Below are 23,798 nucleotides of genomic sequence, written 5' to 3'. Positions count from 1 at the left end.
ATTTAAAATCAATTAAATAAAACAATTATGCAATTCAAATAATTTGCATGCATTTAATTTACGTATGTTGGTTTTTCGGACGTTAGATAGAGAGTTATTAGAAGTTTGCCAAAAATCATTAGCCTTAAATTTAAAAATAACAAAAAAATTTACTTAATACTAAAAGTAAAAGTGTAGTATTGCACATTATGTATTTATAAATTTTTTTAAAAAAGTTAAATTATTATTTATAGAGTAGGTCTCATGTGAGACCGTCTCACGGATTCTAATATGTGAGACGGGTTAACCCTACTCATATTCATAATTAAAAGTAATACTCTTAGCATAAAAAGTAATACTTTTTCATGGGTTACCCAAATAAAGATCCGTCTCACAAAATACGACCCGTGAGACCGTCTCACACAAGTTTTTGTCTTATTTATATTATGATCAGGTATTATACGAAACAATATTATAAATAAAAATATACAATTGTCTTAATAATGCGAGTTTTGGTTAAATATAATTGAGAGAATAGAAAGATACATCCTGGCTACTAAATCCATCTTCGTTTCATTTGTATTTTTCTGCCGAGAAACATAGTTGTCATTGGCTCGTACAACTCAAAGGCAAGTTTCTTCTTCTTCATTTTTTTTAGCTTCCATGTATACAATTCTCTGCAATTATGTGCAGAATCCTTTGAATTTATTCAATCGCAAAAATATTAACTGATCTGGTTTTTATTTTTTATTTGCGCTGTATGAATTATCAGCTCGTAATCCAATTGTTTTTGCCATGTAATTGCAGTATTTTCGCTGTGATCGGTGTTTGTAGTGTTGCCCATGGAGAGTAGTGTACGGAGTCCGCTAGTTGGGTCTGAAATTCATGGGTTTCGCACCAAAGAAGGTACAACACATCTATGTTGGTACTTCAGTGTGTATGATTCGATTCGTGAGTATTGCTTGCCTTTGGGCCGGTTTCGTCAGGTTGGTCAACAGTTGACTTCTGGGTTTTTAGGGTTTTGTAAATCATGCTGACAAAGCTAGGATTTTGGTCCTTTTATGCTTTATTTTTCTTGATTCGTGGGGAAGGATGAAGTTTGATGTAACCATTTAAGCGGTGATGGGTGTGCTTTTTGTTCATTCTGTGTTTGACAATCTATTTTATTTTTGTTTTCCTCTGCTATTGGATTTTTTTTGGGGTGGGTGGTGCAAGTACTTATTAGATTATTCCAAACTAGCAGTGTTGGCACGCTGGATGAGCGTGTTAAAAACTAATTAATAAATTAGTCAAAAATATTTTGCCTGACTGGTTGACGGTTTTCTCAATCTTTTAAGTTTTATGTGGATTAAGATATACATGAAATAGATTATAAATTATTTAAAAATAAAGGTTGTTTTTGTAAAAAGTAAGTGGACATACCAAACTACCGAAAGTAGTTACTATAATAGCCACATTTAATAATATGCAAAGAGTTATAGTAAGAGATATGAAATAAATTGTAAATTACTTAAAAAAATAAGGGTTGTTTTTGCATACCAATCTACAAAAAATAGTTACTATAATAGCCACATTTTTAATAATATAGTAATAGATAGTACGTATTAGTGCTATGGTTTTAAGTCCAAACTTGGGATAAATTATTGACTTCGATTTTGTGGGGGATATGTTCCAATAAATTGATCCATCTTGTTGTTCACTTGTGTCTGTCTTATCATTGTGCTTTTGTTAGTAAGCATAACTGTTAGCAGAGAGTGTTTCATGTTTTTCTTCATTTACATACTTTGTCATGTGTAACTTTTGGACTTTGGCGCATGGATAGATTTGGATGTAGGCACTATGATGGCGGAGGCGAAGGCAAGATGGCTCAGGCCGAATGAGATTCATGCCATACTTTGCAACAACAAATATTTCACTGTGAATGTCAAACCTGTGAATCTGCCAAAAAGTAATATATTTTAATGTTTTTGTAATAACTTAATGTGGTAGTTGATCTGTAATGAATATAAAAAGTCTTAAAGTTTTGGTCCTTCGTATGCACTATGTCATGAGTCTAGCTAATATTTATTATGTTATGGCGCACTAGGTGGCACCATTGTGTTATTTGATCGTAAGATGTTCCGGAATTTTCGGAAAGATGGCTATAATTGGAAGAAGAAAAAGGATGGAAAAACTGTTAAAGAAGCCCATGAGCACTTAAAAGTAAGGTGTTATTTTTCCTCAAGAGATTCTGTATTGCATGAAACGATCAATAATAAACAAGTCTAGTTTGAGTGTAATGTTGGTTAATGTCTTTGTTGTAAGATCCGAAAATATTTTTTCGGAACAGAGTGTTCTATGTTAGGAATGTATATTACTGATTTCCTAGGATTATAATGTAATTATTTTCTCATTTTTGGTAGAGATTTTTTTTCTTGTTCTTTCATGTAATCATGGCTGTAAATTAGTATATCATATAAAGGGTTGTGCTGGCCTCATTAATAAAATAACTAGTTTTTCCTTCTCAAGTTATCATGGCACAAAAGTCCTAGGACTAAAACTGGGGTGAATATCTTCTATTCTTATGGGCTTTTATTCCCATGTTATCTCTGACTCTTTATTGCTGAAAATCCTCACCTTCCTCCATTTCTCTTTCATCTTCTGATTTTTACTCGTACCCAAATCAATATGTTGGAATCTTCAAAAACGACTGGACATTCTGATGAGACCATCAGGTAACAAACATACGAAGATCTTTAGACTATGCAGGCAGTATACAAGTTGAATTGAGAAGAACTACCTAAAATGGTCACAATTCCTTCAATGTACAGGTAAGGGAAAGGAAAACTAAACCATCTTTTGCGATGGGGCCAAAGAAGGAGACCCGAATTTTGAAACGTAAACGAAGAAAACTCCATGATCATCTCAATTGTGGAATTCCATTATTGGAAATCGGTAAAATGTTTGTGTTCTCCTGTGTCGATACCCCCTACAGAATGGAGTCTTTGAGCGTAAGAATTGACACGTACTTGATGTAGCAAATCCTTACTCTTTACCCACAATGTTTCCAAGCATTTTTGGGGTGATGTCCTCACTGCCACATATCTAATCAACGGAATGCCATCTCGTGTCCTCCAATAGAAAACTCCCATCCAGACTCTTATGGCCTCTTTTCCTACCACACACCTAATTTAGAGCATCCCTCTCTGAGTCTTTGGCTGCTCGGTTTTTGTGCATATCCCTGATTGCGGAAACTTGACCCTCGAGCAATCGAGCGTCTTTTTCTTGTAATCAAAAGGGGTACAACTGTTACTCACCTATCCAAGAAATTCTACAATTCCATGGATGTCACGTTTTTTGAGCGTGGGCCCTTTTATCCCAAATCTTCGATTCAGATGGAGACAACATTGAGTGAATCTCACAATTGGGAACCTGACACACCTGCCTTTCCACAATTAGAGCCCGTAGATAACCCCAATCACAATTGGAGCCTCATAAGCCATTACTGGTTTATTCTCGTAGGAAACCACCACATGCAGAAATCCAACAGCACCATGTACGGATTCAGCACAGTCCTGACTGTCCTCAGAGCAGCCAACTGAAACTGAAAATACACAAAGTACTGTTGAGCTTAATGACGAGTTCCTATAATTGAATATGATGTTACTGATGCAAGACCTATTGCATTGAGAGGTGTTCATTCATGTACACAACATCCTATATGTGATTTTGTTTCTCTTGATCACTTGTCATATCGAGCTTTTATATCCAGATTAGACCAGGTCAGGTTCCATTAACCATGGATATTGCTCTCCGAGATCCTCAATGGAAGGCAGCTCTTTTCGAAGAAATACAGGCTCTTGAGAAGAACAATAGTTGGATTATCATTGATCTCCCTAATGGGAAACAAACAGTTGGATGTAAATAGATCTTCTCAGTGAAGCACAAAGCTGGTGGTAGTGTAGAAAGATTCGAAGCACGACCGGTGGCCAAAAGATAAACGCAATCATGTGGCATCGATTACCAACAAACCTTTGCTCCAGTGGTCAGACTCAATGTTGTCTGAGTTCTCTTATCACTGGCAGCGAATTTGGACTGACCCTTGTACCAGCTTGAAGTGAAGAATGCCCTTCCTCGGTGATCTAGAAGAGGAAATCTATATGGATATTCCACCTGGATTTGTAACAGAATCTACAACTAATAAAGTGTGTTAACTGAAGAAAACCTTGTAGGACTTGAAGCAATCACCTCAAGCATGATTTCATTGTTTCTTGAATGAGTGAGAGAATACATTAAGGGCCAATCTGACCATACCCTTTTTACCAAACACTCCGACAAAGGAAAAATCGCAGCCCTCATAGTCTATGTTGATTATATCGTCCTTACAAGGAATTATTGTGAGGAGATGGCACACATGAAGGCCTTACTCTCGAAGGAATTTGAAATGAAGGACCTTGCTGACCTCAAATATTTTATTGGAATGGAAGTAGCTATATATCTTCCCTTGGGATCCCAATTTCTCAAAGAAGTATGTGATAGATCTCTTAAAAAACTTGGAATGCAGGGAAGAAAACCAGGGATGATAAGAGGTCATTCAAGAAGAAGAAGGGCCAGAAAGTGCTTGTTGGTGAGAATAGAATAAGCAAGTGGGCAAATTCAGATTTTGAGCCATCTAGCTCAAAGACCTCATCCAGCGAGAGTGAGTAGCCTTTCTCATCAGGCCACTGCACATACCTATGGGGGAATTGGTAACATGGAGAAGTAAGAAGCGGTTTGTTGTTACGAGGGATAGAGCAAAGGCAAAGTATCTAGACTTAGCTCCTATGTAGCGCAAACACATTGAATTTTTTTTTGAAGTAACAGACATGGATACGACACGTGTACGGATACGACACTCGGATACGCGTGTCGGATATGGAAAAATCAGTTCGTTGACTTTTGACTAGTCAGATACGTTTTGGACACGGCAAAGACACGCTATGGATATGGCTTGTATACGTTTTGGGCAAAATTGCAAATATTAAAAAGTTTTAGGGGTTAAATGAAAAAAGTTGAAAATTCTGAGAACTAATTGGGAAATAATTTAAAGAACTGGGCTTTGGCTTTGGGCTTTTAAATCCCTAGATAAATTCTAATCGTCTTCATTCTGCTCAACACAGAGATCGGCTCTCAATTCTCAATTCTCATCGGCTCTTCACACACTTTGCGTCTCCCCTCTCTTTCTGTCGCGGCCGCCACTGCTTATATAAGGGTTCTCAGAAGTAAAATTGTAAGCCGCTACAATTCCTTTACGATTACAATTGAGATTTTGTATTATAGTTCAAGTTTATGTAGCACAGACACTCCTAAATTTTTTTTGAAGTATCAAACACAGATAGGTGTGTCGGATATGGAAAAATCGGTGTTCTTGACTTTTTGCATGTTTGACAAGTCGGACACTGCTCTGAAGTTGTACATTGTATATATTTCTACAATATATTTATATAAATATGTATATCTCTACAATTTTTAATATTAAATTTATGTATATATGTATATAAATTATATTTATATATATATTTTAATAAGTATCGTATCTTAGCCGTATCGTGTCTTATATTTTCAAAATTTTCGTATCGTCGTATCTGTATCCGTATCGTATTCGATACGATACCCGTACCCGTGTCCATGCAACATAGGTTCAAGTGTTCCACCAATTTCAATTATATATACTGAATGTTGTCTGGATGACACTGATGACAGAACCTTTTAGACATATAATCAAAAAATGAAATGCTATGACTTTCTATTTCTTGCTTGTCCTAACTTGAAACAGCCCAAGCTTGCAATTGAAATTTTTCAAAAAGATAGTGTACAAGAGGATGTGGATGATTATTCTCCCTTGTGGAAATTTGCAACCAAGATCGAAAAGGGAGCTGCTAGAGGAGGAAATGTTACTTGGTCGTGTAACATATGTACCAAAGTGTGCAGGGGATCATCCATGAGGGTGAAAGTACACCTATTAAAACTCAAAGGATTTGGAATTGCTGGTTGTGTGGCTGTTTCAATAGATCACTTAAAGCATGTGCAACAACTTGTGGATGGCGCAGAATTGAGGAGGAAGTTCAATTGCTTTCATCATCAAACATGGCTTCAAAATCCTCATACAACGGTCCTTTCTCTTTGCAAAGTGATGATCCAACAAAAAAGAGGAAATTAATACTTGGCAATCTTGAAAAAGCTTTTAACTTGAATGCGAGAGATGAGCTCCACTCTGAAATTGCGAAGTTATTTTACACAGAGGATTATCTTTCAATATTGCTAGAAATCCTCTTTATATTCGTGCTTGCAGTATGGCTACTCAACGAACTGATTCCAGGTTATTTTCCACCCGGATACAATTTATTGAGAACTACACTTCGTCAAAGAGAAAAGGCTCATATTGAAAAGTTGTTGGAGCCAACAAAAGCTGCTTGGAAACATAAGGGTGTTAGTATTTGTAGTGATGGGTGGTCAGATGTACAAAGAAGACCGCTTATTAATATTGTGGCAGTGTGTGAAAGTGGACCTATGTTTCTAAAGTCATTAAATTGTGAATGTGAGTACAAGGATAAAGGTTTCATCTCTAAGTTGCTTAATGATGCCATAAATGATTCCAAGTGGTCATGATAATGCTCCCGTATGCAAAGTCGCTGGGTTACTTGTTGAGGCAAAATACCCACACATATTTTGGACACTTTTTGTTGTTCGCATTTTGAATCTTGCTTTGAAGAATATTTGTGCATCGATTGACTTTGTACAAAACAAATAAGCCTTTGAAGAGTTTAAGTGGATAGCATAAGTATCAGATAATGCTTTGATGATCAAGAATTTAATAATGAATCACGATTATTGATGTTCAACAATAACTCGAACTTGAAGATGTCTCACTTGCAAAGGCTCGATTTGCTTCCACGATCGTTATGTTTAAAAGGTTCAGGCAAATCAAGAAATGTTTTGAAAACATGATGATTAGTGAAAGATGAGATCTATACAAGGAGGACGATCAACTGAAGGCTAGAGTAGTGAAGTACAAGATATTAGATTATCAATTCTATGAAGACATTGATTATATAATTTCTTTTACAAGTCCAATTTATGAGATGCCAAGGAAAGTTGACACTGATAAACCTTGCCTTCATTTAGTATATGATTGGTGGGATGAAATGATAGAGAAGATTAGGGTTGCCACCTCGAAAAGGCCTCACAGTGGAGATTCAAAGTTTTATGAGATTGTTCATGATATTCTGGTGTAATGATGTAATAAAAGCAATACACTTCTACATTGTTTGGTGCATTCTTTGAATCCGAGGTAAAACTCTAAAAAAAATATAACGAAGTTTTAGCAAATTATACATATCAGTTCATATTTAGTTATCAATCTTTTTATATAGCTATTATAGCAATGAGTGGCTCCAAGAATCTCCCAATCGTCTTCCTCCTCATTGGGACATCGAAGCTTCAAGGGAAAAGAAAAAGTGTTTTGAAAGATATTATTCTTGTTCTTCAGAATGAAGAAGTGCCAATGAGGAGTTTGCCTCTTTCTCAGCAGCCATCGACGATTTTTCTGATAATGATGCAATGCGTGATCGAGGTTGGATATCTCCAACTAAGTTGTGGATTATACATGGTGCTTCCACACCAACTCTTCAAAGTTTAGCTTTAAAGATACTTGGACAACCTTCTTCTTCTTGTTGTGAGAGAAATTGGAGCACCTGCAATTTCATACACTCATTGAATTGTTGTTATAGAAATTGGAGCACCTACAATTTCATACACTCATTGAAGAGAAACAAAATAACACCACAGAGAGCGGAAGATTTGGTGTATGTTCACTAAAATCTTCATTTTTTATCTAGGAGGAGTCCACATTATAGTGAAGGAGAAAGTAAGATGTGGAATGTTGGAGCGGATGCATTTGATTCCATGGACATGGAGGGTGTTGCTATCCTTGAAATTGCCATTTCGTCTCTTGACGAACCTGAATTGGAGTCGGTCTTATTTACTGATGAAGGTAGTGTTTGTGATGAGACTGATATGGATGTTTGATTTTTTTTTTTATTTGCTTAAGATGGATTTTGCGTTTTATATTTTGTACTTAAGATATTATGATCGATGAAATATTACATCTATGTCTTACTTTTCAATACTAAATTTATATAAATATATATTTAATGATTGTCGTATCTTAGCCTTATCGTGTCTTATATTTTCAAATTTTGACTTGTCGTCGTATCCGTATCGTTTCGATACAATACCCGTACCCATATCCATTCAACATAGCTTAGCTCCAGGTATATGTGGAGGGATGTGGCTGAAGAGACCATTCAATAACTTGGAAGTTTGAAGTTGAACAACCTTTGCGAGTAATGTGTGATAATCAAGCATCTGAAGTCATTGATCTCTGTTATATCCCCACTCACTTGTAAACAGCAGACGTCCTAACAAAAGCTCTTCATTGAACTCATTTTGAAGACTTGAGCTCGCATCTTGGCATTATCAACATCTATAACCGGCTTGAGGGGGAGTGTTGAATGTGGAACTATAGATCTTATCCAAATTATTACTTATTAGGATAGAGTATTATTTGTATCTTAAAAGTCTATTTAATCTTCTAGAGTGAGGATTCCTAGTTGGAGTAAAATAGGTAGATAGATCTTTATAAATTGGTATCTTGTATCATACCTATTTACCTACTTTTGCTGAATAATATTCTGCACTTCCAAAACCTATATGTGTTCCTTCGTTTGCTACGTTATGCAATACAATTGAATGAACACTTGGATACACATCCTTGAATTAGCAAGAAAAGACTTGTTTTTATTAATTAAGCCAAGACAAATTAAGATTGGCTTCTGTACTGAATTTTCAAAGTTAATATTACCATGAATGTTCAATATGTCATCATGATTCTTTTTGTTTGAATTGTCACTTGGTGTTGTAGGTGGGGTTGGAGGGAAAGCAGTCCAATTCTCATTTGACCAATGGAGAGGATTGGCAATTCGAGTACTTAATTTAGGATATATTAGGACATCACATTGTTTTTATTTGTTTATGGAGACCGGAGAAATATTGGATGAAAGAGCTAAACATTTCCCTGTGTTGGATTTTCTCCGGTTTTCTAGTTTATATTATCCTATCTCTAAGCGATGCATTTGTTTATGGTGACATAATATTTGTTTCAATCTACTTTTTCTGTCTAAAGATGATTGACATAGACTTAGCTTCTCTGTTCACTTCCTCTTCACGTTGAGAATTCATCTTCATCTATTAGATTCTGTAGTGATGTGTAAGGATTAATGTCACCTTCGGTCTTTGTGTTTGGTAGGTTGGTAATGAGGAAAGAATTCATGTATACTATGCACATGGAGAAGACAGCCCTACTTTTGTTCGCAGATGTTACTGGCTGTTGGACAAGTATGAAAACATTAAACATTGTGCTAAGATAGTTAACCGTCATCTTTTATATCTTGTGGACATGATAGCGTGTGATGCTTTTATAAGTTAACATTTTAACTGAGAAAAGCACTTATTTTTATGGGCTTAGATTTCATTATGTAATTTATTTGTTGTAGATCTCTGGAACATATTGTCCTTGTGCATTATCGAGAAACACAAGAGGTTTGTCTCTGATTCATAAACTATATGTTGATTATTAAGTACTGAGTGACTTTTTTAGAGCTATTGCATAAGTAGAGTTTTGTTGAAGGTGATCACTTCTGGGATCTAATTATTCTTTGTCTTTGCAACACTTGGCAAAATCATGGTCGTCAATGGCCAACTCCTGTATATTTAACATGACGTTATTTTTGTGACTGTGGCTTTAGAAGCATCTTGTATGTTTGAAGTAACATGTAATTTCATGCAAACTGGATTATGGCTAACTTATGACACTGTTGCAGGTTTCCCCTGACACATCTGTCAATTCCAATCCTAGTCCAGCTATCTCTGACCCACCTACCTCTTTGCCTTTGTTGGAAGAATTTGATTCTGCTCTTCATCGTGTATATCATGACACCAGCAGATTGCTTTTAGGTTATATTTAATTTTCTGTGCAGAGATATTTGCTTTACCTTTCACTGGGACTTAGTCTGTTGATTACCTTGAATAGGATGTTAATTCTTTAAGAAATCTCAAAGGCATAGACTTAGTAAAACTAATAGCTGACATGTAGCTAGTTTTGAAACTCTATATTAAGTAAGAGACAATAAAAGTCATTTTATCTACTTAGATACAGACTCAGGCCTTGAGTTAAAGCCAAAAGTTTGATTCTTGACATTATGTTGTTGCTGGATCCTGTGATATTTTTCAGAGCGACATGACAGCTTGACTGTGAAAAACCACGAGCAGAGACTTCATGAGATAAACACACTTGAATGGGATGAACTTTTGGTGTTGGATGATTCACACAAGCTGATTACTCAACATGATGGTATAAACTCAGTGTGAAGACTGTTTGCAGTAGTGCCACGAGTTTCTAAAAAATTACTGATAATTATCTCTTTTGATGCATGCAATTTACTGGTTGCAGGAAAAACTTCAGATTTTGAGCACTCTAATCAAAATCAGATGAACAGTTACAGAATACGTGTAAGCAGTCACAATTATGTTCCATATGTTTTTCATAAACGTAAATCTTGATTGTGCCTGTCATCATGAATTTTTATTGATGAAATTTGAGTTACAAGGTTTGTTTTAAAAATGCTCTCAGCTTCGTGTTTTATAATTTTTAACCACGTGATGTTGGAACACAATTTTCCATAAAATTTTGGTTTGCATGGTTGATTACTTTCCATTTGGAAATAAAGACACGTGGTTGCATCATGGATTCATAATGGCATAGAACTTTTCCACATATCTAGGCATTATGTTGGACCAAACTGGTGACCTGATTTTTTTGTTTTAGAATAATCAGTCTTTCAATTCTTCGTGACGGGAAGAACGTTTATATGAGCCATTGAAGGACTGTTTGGTGCTTAAAACATAATTTAAGTCAGACAGTCAGACCTTTTGGTCGAGATGGCCTCTTAAAAGCTTGCTAAGGACTTTATATGCTAGCAGAGTAATAATTCACTTTATTTGTTTGAATCGGTTCAAGGGATCGTAATGTAGAAAAGGTGGTCAATGTACTTTTTGTTTTAGATTTTTCTGTTGCTTTATTATTTTATGGAAGTTCACTCATATGTGATTAATTTTTTCCCTCTTGGACTGTTGTTGCACCCAGACCACATGAACTAAGACACAAAAGGAAAAAAATAACCACCCTATAGTCCTAATTCATTTTGCATCATTCATGGCTACCAGGCAGTTTAAATGGTTCATACGCCATTTGTTCATTATCAAATGTAAGATAAATATTTAATGTAATATTATTTGTTCTTAATAAGCATTTCTGAGTACAGGACGATGGTCAGATAACCAAAAAGGTATCCCCAGAAAGTTCTGGAAGCAATGTTTCTGGACAAGTTGCTGGGACTTATCCCATTGGTTATGATGTTTTTGGTAATTTATCTTACAATATGGTGGGTGGTGAGACTGTTGTGGATTCAACTGGATTGGGGCCATTAAGTGAAATTGATTCTCTAAATAACGTGGCAAAAGATGGTCTGCAAGCTCAGGACAGTATAGGAAGGTGGATGAGCTACATCATTGCTGATTCTCCAGAATCAGTGAACAATCAGGCTGTGGAATCTTCAATCTCAACTGGCCACCAGTCGTTTACGTCTCCGAGGATGGATGATCGTTTGTCATCTGCTATAGGGCAAATATTTAAGATAACAAATATTTCACCTGGTTGGGCTTTTTCTACTGAAGAAACAAAGGTTCACTGTCCTGGAATTATTTAACTTTATATTGGTGTTGTCTATGAACTGTAAATACTCACGTGTTTCACATGTTAGCATTTGAGATTGAAGTGAGATTTATATCACCATCTGATTTAAAGACCAATATTTGTGTGACTAAAAGTAACCAGGGGAGAATGTTTAATTAAAATGTACAAGGGTTATATAGTTGTATGTTACATTGGAAGTTGCATGAAACTCTGCTTGGATAGCAAATATTTCCATTGGTTAAGTGCAAGCAGTTAAATTTACACTTGTAATGAACAACAATTTAGTGCATCCAATTACTCTCACAATTGTTATATAACTTCACTGAGTTGTTGTTATGCAGATCTTGGTTGTTGGGGTTTTTAATGAGGGGTGCTCACCCAGCACAGAGTCCAATTTATTCCTTGCATGTGGAGATTCCATTGTCCCTGCTGAAGTTGTACAAGCTGGAGTATTTCAATGTTCAATTTCTCCTCAAACTCCAGGACTAGTGAATCTCTATCTGAGTTTTGATGGCCATAAACCAGTCAGCCAAATTTTGACCTTTGAATTTCGTGCTCCTGTAGTTCCCATTATGACAATTCCTCCGGAAAATAAAACTACTTGGGAAGGATTTCAGCTTCAAATTAGACTCTCTCATCTGTTGTTTTCATCATCCAAGGGCCTGGGAATCTTTTCCTCTAAGTTACTCCCAAATGCCTTAAAGAATGCGAAAGCTTTTAGTCAGAAGACATCACAACTCTCTGACTGTTTGATGTATTTGACCAAAGCAATCCAAAACTATAAGATGTCTCTTGACGAGGCAAAAGAAAGCTTGTTTGAATGGACTTTGCAATATAGACTGCATGAATGGTTGCTAGAAAAAGTGGTTTCAGGGTGCAAAGTTTCCGAACGTGATGAACAAGGTCAGGGCGTAATTCATTTGTGTGCCATCTTAGGTTATACGTGGGCAGTTTACCCATTTTCATGTTCTGGCTTGTCATTGGATTATCGAGACAAATTTGGATGGACTGCATTACACTGGGCTGCATATTATGGAAGGTGAAGTCCTGAAATATCTTGACCTGTAACATTGCTTGTTGACTCGAGTTGAGTTACCACTGGGATCTTGAATGATTCCCCTAGCTTTTATTTTCGTTTGTAAAGAAGTAAAGCCCTTCATATGCTCGAATCATTTTACCACTGGGATCTTAAATTATTTCACCAAGTTTTCTATCTAGAATGATGTCTTTCAGTTTTTTTACGTGTTGTACTGTGACAACATGATAAATTGAGTTTCCAGGGTCATAGCGTTTGTTGCAACGTTATAAAGGAGACAACAGTATTCTGGGCTTATTATTTGAAACTTTGATTAATATTTGTCCCTAAATGAACAATGACCGCACATAGTTTGCATCATTTACCTTTTGTTATATTCAGGGAGAAAATGGTGGCGACCCTTTTATCTGCTGGTGCAAAGCCAAATTTAGTAACAGATCCGACTGCAGAAAACCCCGGAGGCTGCACTGCTGCTGATCTTGCTTCTAACAATGGGTATGATGGTTTGGCAGCTTATCTTGCTGAGAAGGCTTTAGTTTCTCACTTTAAAGATATGACATTGGCCGGAAATGTTAGTGGGTCACTGCAAACTACCACTAATGAAATAGTGAACTCTGAGAACTTCAGTGAGGAGGAGTCTTATTTGAAGGATACTCTAGCGGCTTACAGGACAGCTGCTGATGCAGCAGCACGCATTCAGGCTGCATTCAGGGAGCACTCATTCAAAGTGCGGACCAAAGAAGTTCAGACATCAAATCCAGAAATCGAAGCACGCAACATAGTTGCAGCAATGAGGATCCAGCATGCTTACCGGAACTATGAGACACGCAAAAAAATTTCAGCTGCTGCGAGAATCCAATATAGGTTCCGCACTTGGAAGATGCGGAAGGATTTCCTCAACTTACGTCGTCAAACTATCAAAATCCAAGTAAGTGAAGCTGACATATGATTTGATGTGCCATAAATTTCATGCAGAACGTAAATCATACGACTTAATAGTTTATATTTTAGGGGCTGGATGCCTATGAGAATTTAAATTGCCGGCTTTTTCTGCAGTGTGAAGTAAATTATTGTTTGTGCTATATGATATGAGGACTGTTCTACTGGATGTTTCTGATTGTAATCCTTCTCCATTGCAGGCCGTTTTCCGAGCTTTCCAAGCCAGGAAGCAGTATCGTAAGATTGTGTGGTCAGTTGGGATCTTTGAAAAAGCAGTACTGCGTTGGCGTTTAAAGAGAAAAGGGTTCCGAGGGCTTCAGGTTCAACCTGATGAAACTCCTGAAGATCCAAATCGAGGAGATGATGTTGAGGAAGGCTTCTTCCAAGCCAGCAGGAAACAAGCCGAGGAACGAGTTGAGAGATCTGTTGTAAGGGTCCAGGCAATGTTTAGATCGAGGCGAGCACAAGAAGAATATAGAAGAATGAAATTAGCGCATAATCAAGCCACGGTGAGGATACTCTTATTCTTGTTTTCCTGTAATTATGATGTCATATTAAGTTAATCATTGCCCCTTGCAGCTGGAATATAATGGACGTTTCCACCCGGACACTGAAATGCGATAACAAAAGGACTTGTCCACTGCCATTTACTTACGGAGCAAAGACAGTGGAACCTTTCTTTGTTGACGTCAAGAATTGAAGACTCGTGATAAATGTTGTGTTTCTGAGTTTAAGATTAAGGCAGTTCTGTCGGGTTTTGAAGCTTTGGTTTTGCTCCAATTGGCATCCCGCCTCATGTTTCACATTAATGTAGTTTGTTACAAATGTCTGTAAGGATTTATCATTAATCTAATGTGTGCAGAAGAGTAGATGGAACAGAATTGTTGCATGTAGGATCTGAAATGCTGCAATATCGTGTTCAAATTTGAGGTTCGGTATAGCTGAGGAATTTTCTGCTCTGATTCTCGGTGCATTATGTTCTTGAAAAGGCATAATAGTATCTTGAATATTTGAGTGTATCTTTAATTCATTCTATGGTTGGTTGGCTGTTAGGATATAGTTTGAAAATCGGATTGTATTGTCGATTGTATCTTTGAATATCTTAAGATTATAGTTATTTGTTAACTTAGTTGTAAACCTGTTTGAACGTTAAACCTTGTATGTATAATCTCTTTCTAATTAATAAAGGGTGAATTTTTTATTTATGGCATCAGACACACATCTCTCCCCGTAAAATGACCATGGTCACCGCTCTGCAGTCATCTACGTCTACCGTTGTAACTTCACAATGACCACATACATGGAAGAAATTTAGCAGCAGCATAGGGAAGATCAAGCTGCTGATGAAGATATTTTCGAACCAGTGGCTGAGGAAGTCAATGCATCGGTACTTGAAGCTGAGATACAAGCTGAAAAAGTTCAGTTGAGAACTGAACAAATTGGTATTGTTGAAGCAAAGCCAAAAGTCTAGGAACCATCTGTCTTATCAGAACTGATCTCCACTTGCTTGGTGGTTCTTGAGACTTTCTTTAATTCAGAAGCTTTACACAAGCTGATATTTTAAATGAAGACTGCCGAGGCACCAAGTGCTTCAACTGATCATCAGGATCAGCCTCAGAGTTTATCTGTACAAGAAGAGGCAGTCAATGAAGTAGCTGAAGATGTAGACCAAGATACTGGCCCTGGAACTTTAGCAGTAGTCAATATCATTGGGAAAGGAAAAGGGAAAGTCCCAACTATTGTTGAAGCAGCGTGATTGATATCATGTTGGCCCTGGAACTTCAGCAGTTGTCAAGCAGCGTGATTGATATCATGCTTAACAATATACTGTCCAGTTTGCAAGATCTTGGGTCCATAGTTTCTCAAGTAAAATCAACTCAGCTGATGCACACTTTAAGTTTGGACACTCTCAAGGACCACACAATGAAAGACTTCAAGAAGATGTCCAAGGATGTATCTGCGTTATTCTCAACAGTTGAGAAAAATGAAAAGAGAAGCAGTTGTGGCTCTCCTCTCAGGAAGTACTCAGCAACATAATTGATTTTGTACATTCAAGCCTATCTAAGAAAATTGACATTGTGTAATATCAACTAGTTGAAATATATGCACAGGTTAGCTCAACATTCCTCCTATTTTCAAAATTGGCGGGTGCTGAAAAAAAGGTGGAAGAACAGAAGAAGACAGCAGAAACAAGTAAGAAGCGTCGTGAACTAGACAGTTCAACTGACAAAGGACCAGTTGACAAGAAAGTCAAGAAATGATCAATTGTCCGACATCAGATATACAGTCTGAGGTGCTTTTGTATATATGTTATAACTTTTTATTTTGAAATGTTTGTATGAATATGTACTTATCTTTTTCAAAATTAATGAATTTTTTTTCTTATTTTGTACAAAGTTGTATATTTCTGAAGATTTATTTTAGCTACAATAAGTTTGGTGAGCTGTCGTTGAGCCACAAAAATTAAATTCCTACTCTCTAACTAAAATTAGTGTAATGATGAGCATGGTCGAATCCACAGGGAACGGGAGATTTATTTCTTTCAAGCGAAATGTAAATAAAAGGGGAGATTTTTTATATGAGTTAAATAAAATACTAAACTAAATTTAACATGCAAGAAAATAAGAAATAACTAATCAAGATGAATAACTAATAAAATGTAACTTAATATTACCAAGCTCGATTCAAGGGATTTCTACTATTCAATTGTATCATTGTTCATCGAGTAACATATTATTTATTAATGCAGTTACAAATAATTAACATTAGAATTATATGGATAGCCGCTAAAATTTTTGTGTTTTCCTAATTTAATTGACCAAACCCAGCATCCAGTCAAAACTTATCAATAATTAACTGGGCACAATAGCGTTCCATATTAAGTAAAAATAGATTTTCATTTTGTGAAACAGTTAATCCTAGGATCTAACAACCGAGATAGCTGCAATTAATAGATTGAGTTTCGTTGATTTATTTAGATTAAATATGCTATAATAGCACAACACACCTAATCTATTGCTACTCATGTACCAATCGTTCATGAAAATTACAGATCACTGAATTCATAGATAGTAGTAGAAAATTATACATCGAATTAAATTGTAAGATTAAACAAGATACAACTTTCGTATAAATAAATCATAAATCAACGAATACTTGAACAAAACACGAATATTAAATCAAAGCACAAAAAGCCTCACAGTAATAAAATTGAAATAATAGAATTATCCTTTGAATCAGAAATAAAAACTTAGCTTAAAGGTGTAGAGAAGAGGTTGAGAAATTCTTGCGCTTTTTTTCTTCTCTTGTGCGTGGGTTGTGGAGGAAAAAATCTAATTCTTCTTTTCTTGTGCTGCGGCTGACCTCGTGAGTAGTAGATTTTTTGGGTCTAAATTTTTGCTAAAAGCCCACTAACTCTAATTAACCCTAAATCTTAAATATAAAATAATAGATAATATCTTATCTAGAATTTCCTTCCAAGAATTTCCACTAAACCATACACCATAATTAATACTTTCAAATCTTGCAAAATTTTCACAAAATCAGATTTTTTCCTTCTTGCAATTTTTGGCAGCTGAAATATAATCACAAGGGGTGGCCACGTCTTGTTCCAGGACCTCTTCTGGTTTGGCCATTCTCTTTCTAAAATCTATATTGGAAACTTCAAATATGAGAAACATCACATTTTTAGCTCAAATTTGCTCCAAGACCATAAAAGTTCCTCCTACAATAAAATTACACAAAAATGTATCAATTAAACATATCGGAGGTTGGAATAATGAGAAACAAGAAAATAAAAATACTAACTATTACGAGCCTATCAAAATCTCCCACACCTAAACGATGCTTGTCCTCAAGCATAAAATAGATCAACTCATTATCTCCATTTTTCATCCTCCTTACGCTTCCTTTACTTATCCAAAACATTTTTCATACAACAAGACATTTTAATTTCTTAGCATCTCACAAAATAACATCATGAACAATCACTGCAATCAGAATGTGTAGAAATTAAAATGCATGGGATTTAACAACTTCTCATAAGATTCGCTCATTTTGCTGATTAGTGTCTAGGATATATATATATATATATATATATATATATATATATATATATATATATATATATATATATCAACAAACTCTCATATCAAATGCATCGAAATTTTTTACCATAGGCTTGCAAATATATCACATCCTTCCACTAAATGAAATGAATTAAAATACACAAACAAAAAGGTTATAAATGGGTTGTAACGTGGTTACGAGTAAGGTAGGATAAAAGGAAACAATGTGCTATGAAATTGGAGAAACCATAACAAACTTTTCTTACCAAAATAAAAATGCATCCAAAAACTCTTATATCTCATTATAACAATCAAGAGCATTTTTTTTCTTTATTGCTCTTTTTTTTTCGTCTAGTTCTCTTCTTTCTCTTTTTTTTTTGTTTTTGTTTTTTTTGTAGACGAGGACTATAAGGATTCGAGATTGACTAAATCCCAACAATTCACACTATTTTGGATTGAGTGATGCTATTTGTGAAAAGTTTACATGATTTTCCAATTCAAGGTTCAAAAATGAGGATAACCAACAAAAAAGATTTATCACGGCCTGTAATGTGGTTATTTTTATTCAAAGAAAAAGGCTGAGGCTCAAGCTTGGTTCATTAGGGTCTATGAATCAGGGTAGGCTCAAAGAACGGCTTGGATGATGCGAAGAAAATGGTTTGAACCTAATGCCCTTATCGTTTTGTCTATGCACCTAATCCACCACAAAGTGTTGACAAAGACATGTATAACAGTGCAAGTTCTAGAAAAATTAACAATGAAATGACAACATACAATCCAAGAAAATAGAGCATGATATCATGATTGCTCATAGGCTCAAAGCTCACCAAAGAAAAAAATATAGCAATTGTGTTAAATCCCACACACTTGTCCTCTCTAACTATCATCAAGAGCAACTTATTTATAATGCAAAAGTGAGAATGCAAAAGCATTTTCACACAAAGAAAACATCATTTTTTTTATTCACATCAGAGGCAATCAGGATTCAGAATAAAGAGATAACAAATGAACTAGGTGCTTGGAACTAACAACGTCACTATTTTTTTTAAATTAAAATGCAGAAAAATGAAATCAAAATACTAAAAACCGAATAAAAAAAATCAAAAAGCCCACAGTCAAGTCAAACTTCTCACCAGCATATCAAAAACTGCCACACCTAAACTTGACATTGTCCTCAATGACAAAAAATAGATGTTCAACTAAAACAATAAAATAGTATGAAAAGTTAGAGAACTTCCCTGAAAAATGTTGAGCATCGTAAAGAAGCATCATTTACTGCTGCGGTGGGGGAAATGGTGGATCGATGATGAAGCTGTTGAGAGAAGATGTGAAAAGGGTAAGAACAAATAGTGTTAGATAAAAGAAAAGTAATTTTTTTTTTAGAAGATGTTTTCGGACAGGGCGTGACCACGCCTTGTCAAAAGAAATCTACTGTGTTTAGGGCAAAATATATATATTTTTTTTTGGGTGCAGAAGTGATATTCTTATAAGACGTGATCACGCCTTTTTAAAAGACATCTTCTGCACAAAGGTAACAAAAATTGTACTAATTGAAAAAATTAAAAATATATGAACAAAAAATTTGGGTTGCCTCCCAAAAGCGCTTGATTTTTAGTCGTCAGCTTGACCCTCAAAAGCAATCATTCAAAGAGCGGCTGACGCCCAAAGTAAGTGTCATATGACATCATAAATGGGTCTTAGTTCCATGTGCTCTCAAGTTTGGCTTGATATATACAATGTAAGCTCGTCTACTCAATAAAACGTGACTGTAAATAATAGGCATGAGATGAGAGTATCATCGTTGGCTTGAAGAACAAAATCTGTTGAAATCGGCAGTGGAGAAAGACAAGGATCTCCTTGATGTATGTATGATAATATTATCGACGAGCTCAAATCGATAGTCTCAGAAACTTGTTCATCTCTCAACTTCATCGGTGCCTCATCTTCGTTTGATATTTCTTCCAAAACTTCTTCAGACTGAGGCTCAACAGTTTCCTCATTCAATGCCACGCGCTTGTTTACCATATCATTCAATCGACTTATGATTATTTCAAGATTAAAATCGTTGTCGTAGATCATTTTTTAAGCAAACAACAACGGTTTTCATACAACTGTTGTCTTTTGGGGGTCAAAGACAACGGTTTTTAGGGTCAATGACAACGGTTCTGTAAAACCGTTGTCTTTGAACGTTTATGACAACGGTTTATGAAAAACTTTGTCGATTAGCGTGAACTAAGAATAGAACACAACGGTATTTAGTGACGGTTTACTTAAAACTTCAAATTGCGACGGTTTATTGCAAACCGTCGCTAGAGTTAGCAACAGAATCAAGTACACACGTCGCTAATTTGAAATTAACGACGGATTATCAATAACCGTCCCTAATATTAACGACGGTTTTGGAAACACCGTCGCTCATTTCAAAAATTCGATCCACCACTCTCAATAAATACCTGCAAATTCGTTCCATTTTCTTCCAATTCACTTCACAACACTTAAAAATTTTCTAAATTACACGATTTTACAACTTCACAAGACTTAAAATTTTTATCTCTTACACGATTTTACCACTTCACAACACTTCAAATTTTTATCTCTTACACGATTTTACCACTTCAAAACAATTAAAATTTTTATCTCTTACACGATCTTATCACTTCACGACACTTAAATCTTTTTATCTCTTACACGATTGTACCAATTAACAACACAGATTTATTAAATTATTAAATTTTTTTTATTTTACCTAAAATATTAGCGACGGAATTCATGTATACGCCGTCGCTACTTAGCGACGGGATTTCACATGAATACCGTCCCTATATTTAGCGACAGTTATTGATAAACCGTCGCTACATGTAGCGACAGATATTAATAAACCATCGCTACGTTTAGCGACAGTTTTTTGCGACGGTTGTGAACACCATCGCAAATTGTAGCTACGACAACGGAAAAAAACCGTTGTCTTTGATCGAACCATTTAACAACTGTGGCTTTAACAACAGTTTTAAAATGGCTAAAACAACGGTTAAAACCCGTTGTCGTATTGCATTTTTTCTTGTAGTGTTGAGTGTATTGGTGGCTCCAACTCTGCAGCGAAGGATCCCAATACTGATGGTAGTCAAATTCGGCCATATCATTTAGCAAATATATCACACTGTCTTCACGTCGACTAAGTAGTGGACTACCAGTTGTTAGTGCTCCATTAAATACCCATCTTCGTGTAACTGTATCCAACCCTTTAAGAAAAAATCAAATAAGAACATAGTTAGAAAAATCATGATTCCTGAATATTGTTACTAAATTATTGAATCTCTCCCATGCTACATAGAATGGCTCTCCGGTTTGTTGGGCAAAACTTGTGAATACTTGTCGATGAAACATCTCCAAGTATTTCACAACAAAAAAATCTCAAATTCTTTTTCTCTCAATGAATCACCTATAAGAGAAGAACAAAGTATAAAAAAAATAACGAAACTCGAAAAAAATTAGCCTTGCACCGTTCCCCAGCAACGGCGCCAAAATTTGGTGTGTTGTCGTTGAACCACCAATATTAAACTCATACTCTATAACTAAAATTAGTGTAATGATGAGCATGGTCGAATCCACACGGAACGAGAGATTTATTTCTTTCAAGGGAAATGTAAATAAAGGGGGGGATTTTTTTATATGAATTAAATAACTAAATTTAACATGCAAGAAAAGAAGAAATAACTAATCAAGATGAATAACTAATAAAATGTAAATTAATATTACCAAGCTCGATTCAAGGGATTTCTACTATTCAATTGTATCATTGTTCATCGACTAACATATTATTTATTAATGCAGTTACAAGTAATTAACCTTAGAATTATAGTGATATCCGCTAAAATTCTTGTGTTTTCTTAATTTAATTGACCAAACCCAGCATCCAGTCAAAACTTATCAATAACACAATAGCGTTCCATATTAAGTAAAAATAGAATTTTCATTTTGTGAAAACAGTTAATCCTAGGATCTAACAACCGAGATAGCTGCAATTAATAGATTGAGTTTCGTTGATTTATTTAGATTAAATATGCTATGATAGCACAACACACCTAATCTATTGCTACTCATGTACCAATCGTTCATGAAAATTACAGATCACTGAATTCATGGATAGCAGTAGAAAATTATACATCGAATTAAATTGTAAGATTAAACAAGATACAACTTTCGTATAAATAAATCATAAATCAACGAATACTTGAAGAAAACACGAATATTAAATCAAAGCACAAAAAGCCTCACAGTAATAAAATTGAAATAATAGAATTATCCTTTGAATCAGAAATAAAACTTAGCTTAAAGGTGTAGAGAAGAGGTTGAGAAATTCTTGCGCTTTTTTTCTTCTCTTGTGCGTGGGTTGTGGAGGAAAAAATCTAATTCTTCTTTTCTTGTGTTGCGGCTGACCTCGTGTGTTGTAGATTTTTTGGGTCTAAATTTTTGCTAAAAGCCCACTAACTCTAATTAACCCTAAATCTTAAATATAAAATAATAGATAATATCTTATCTAGAATTTCCTTCCAAGAATTTCCACTAAACCATACACCATAATTAATACTTTCAAATCTTGCAAAATCTTCACAAAATCAAATTTTTTCCTTCTTGCAATTTTTGGCAGCTGAAATATAATCACAAGGGGTGGCCACGCCTTGTTTCAGGACCTCTTCTATTCTCTTTCAAAAATCTATCTTGGAAACTTCAAATGTGAGAAACATCACATTTTTAGCTCAAATTTGCTCCAAGACCGTAAAAGTTCTTTCTACAATAAAATTACACAAAAATGTATCAATTAAACATATCGGTGGTTGGAATAATGAGAAATATGAAAATAAAAATACTAACTATTACGAGCCTATCACAGTTTCCAAATATCAGGTAAATCAGTGAAACAGTTCAGAACTCTAGGTTTTGTCAAACAACGAAAATGGAGATATTGTTGGAATTGATAAGTTTCATAGTTTAACAAACTGACCAATAACCGATCAGAAAACCTGAACTGAATTGAACCTGTTGAGGGAAGATTGATGTCTCTCAAAATAGTTGCTACAGATGATAAGTCAATGGAAGTCACAAAACCGTTGAGTTGGCAACAAGCTGGGTTCTAGGAGTTGAGGGAGTTAGGAGCCGTTATGATGGAAAGTTGGATGAGATGGGAATAAAGGCATGCAAGTCAGCTTCTGCTTTATAGAAGGAAACTCTCGAATACAGAAGAAAAAGCAATAGAATTACAAGGGCAAACTTGAGAAGCTGTACATGACCAAATCTCAGCCAACAGGTTATACCTGAAACAAAGATTATACTCATTCAAGATTGGTGAAGGCGAGGGGATCCCTGATCAGATAGATGACTTCATCAAGATTCTTGATGATCTTGAAAATATCGAGGTGAAGTTGGAAGAAGAGGACAAGGCTCTGATACTGTTGAATTCCCTCCCAAGTTCTTATGAACATTTCAGAGACGCTTTATTGTATCGAAGCGAACAATCCATCACCCTTGAAGAGGTCCAATCTGCCATCAAATCCAAAGAATTACAGAAAACCATACAGTCTCAAGGTCACTTTCATGGTGAGAGTCTGAACACTCGAGGAAGGACTGGAAAACAATATAAGGACAAAACAGGCCGATCAAGATCCAAGAGCCACACCAGGTATAAGTGTTTTATATGCCAGAGAGAAGGGAATTTTAAACGTGATTGTCCAGAAAGGAAGAAAAATGTCCTGAAAGAACAAATGATGATGGTGAACCATCAGTGGCCTCTGATGGGTATGGATCGGCTGAAGCCCTTACCATTTCAGAAATGGATTCTAGGGTGCACATTTCATATGTGCCCTTCAAAGTCCTGGTTCGAATCCCTGCAAGAATCAGACTTAGGACTGGTTATCTTGGGCAACAACGAGTCATGTAGAGTCAAGTGTAT

At 35.6% G+C, this 23,798-nt stretch overlaps 1 protein-coding gene across 4 annotated transcripts; it reads left to right on the top strand.

The window, feature by feature from the left end:
- Positions 1–545: 545 nt before the first annotated feature.
- LOC140833120 (calmodulin-binding transcription activator 5-like) lies at positions 546–14,909 on the top strand. 4 transcript variants are annotated; one of them, XM_073197552.1, is made up of 14 exons: positions 546–608; positions 787–885; positions 1,802–1,927; positions 2,066–2,181; positions 9,305–9,393; positions 9,552–9,597; positions 9,879–10,011; positions 10,289–10,408; positions 10,508–10,566; positions 11,379–11,798; positions 12,151–12,848; positions 13,227–13,773; positions 13,985–14,293; positions 14,364–14,909. In XM_073197552.1, the coding sequence occupies exons 2-14, from the start codon at positions 822–824 to the stop codon at positions 14,406–14,408; spliced, it is 2,772 nt and encodes a 923-aa protein (XP_073053653.1). In that variant the 5' UTR covers positions 546–608; positions 787–821; the 3' UTR covers positions 14,409–14,909. The 4 variants fall into 4 exon arrangements, with proteins under 4 accessions (XP_073053653.1, XP_073053652.1, XP_073053654.1 ...); XM_073197551.1 differs by lacking the exon at positions 546–608 and having other exon boundaries at positions 660–885; XM_073197553.1 differs by lacking the exon at positions 546–608 and having other exon boundaries at positions 827–965.
- The last annotated feature ends 8,889 nt before the right edge of the window (positions 14,910–23,798 follow it).

This window comes from Primulina eburnea, chromosome 5 (assembly GCF_022965805.1).
Source record: "Primulina eburnea isolate SZY01 chromosome 5, ASM2296580v1, whole genome shotgun sequence".
In the NCBI taxonomy this organism is placed as follows: Eukaryota; Viridiplantae; Streptophyta; class Magnoliopsida; order Lamiales; family Gesneriaceae; genus Primulina; species Primulina eburnea.
Note: the sequence above shows the minus strand (reverse complement) of the source record. Positions and strands in the feature narration are given on the sequence as shown.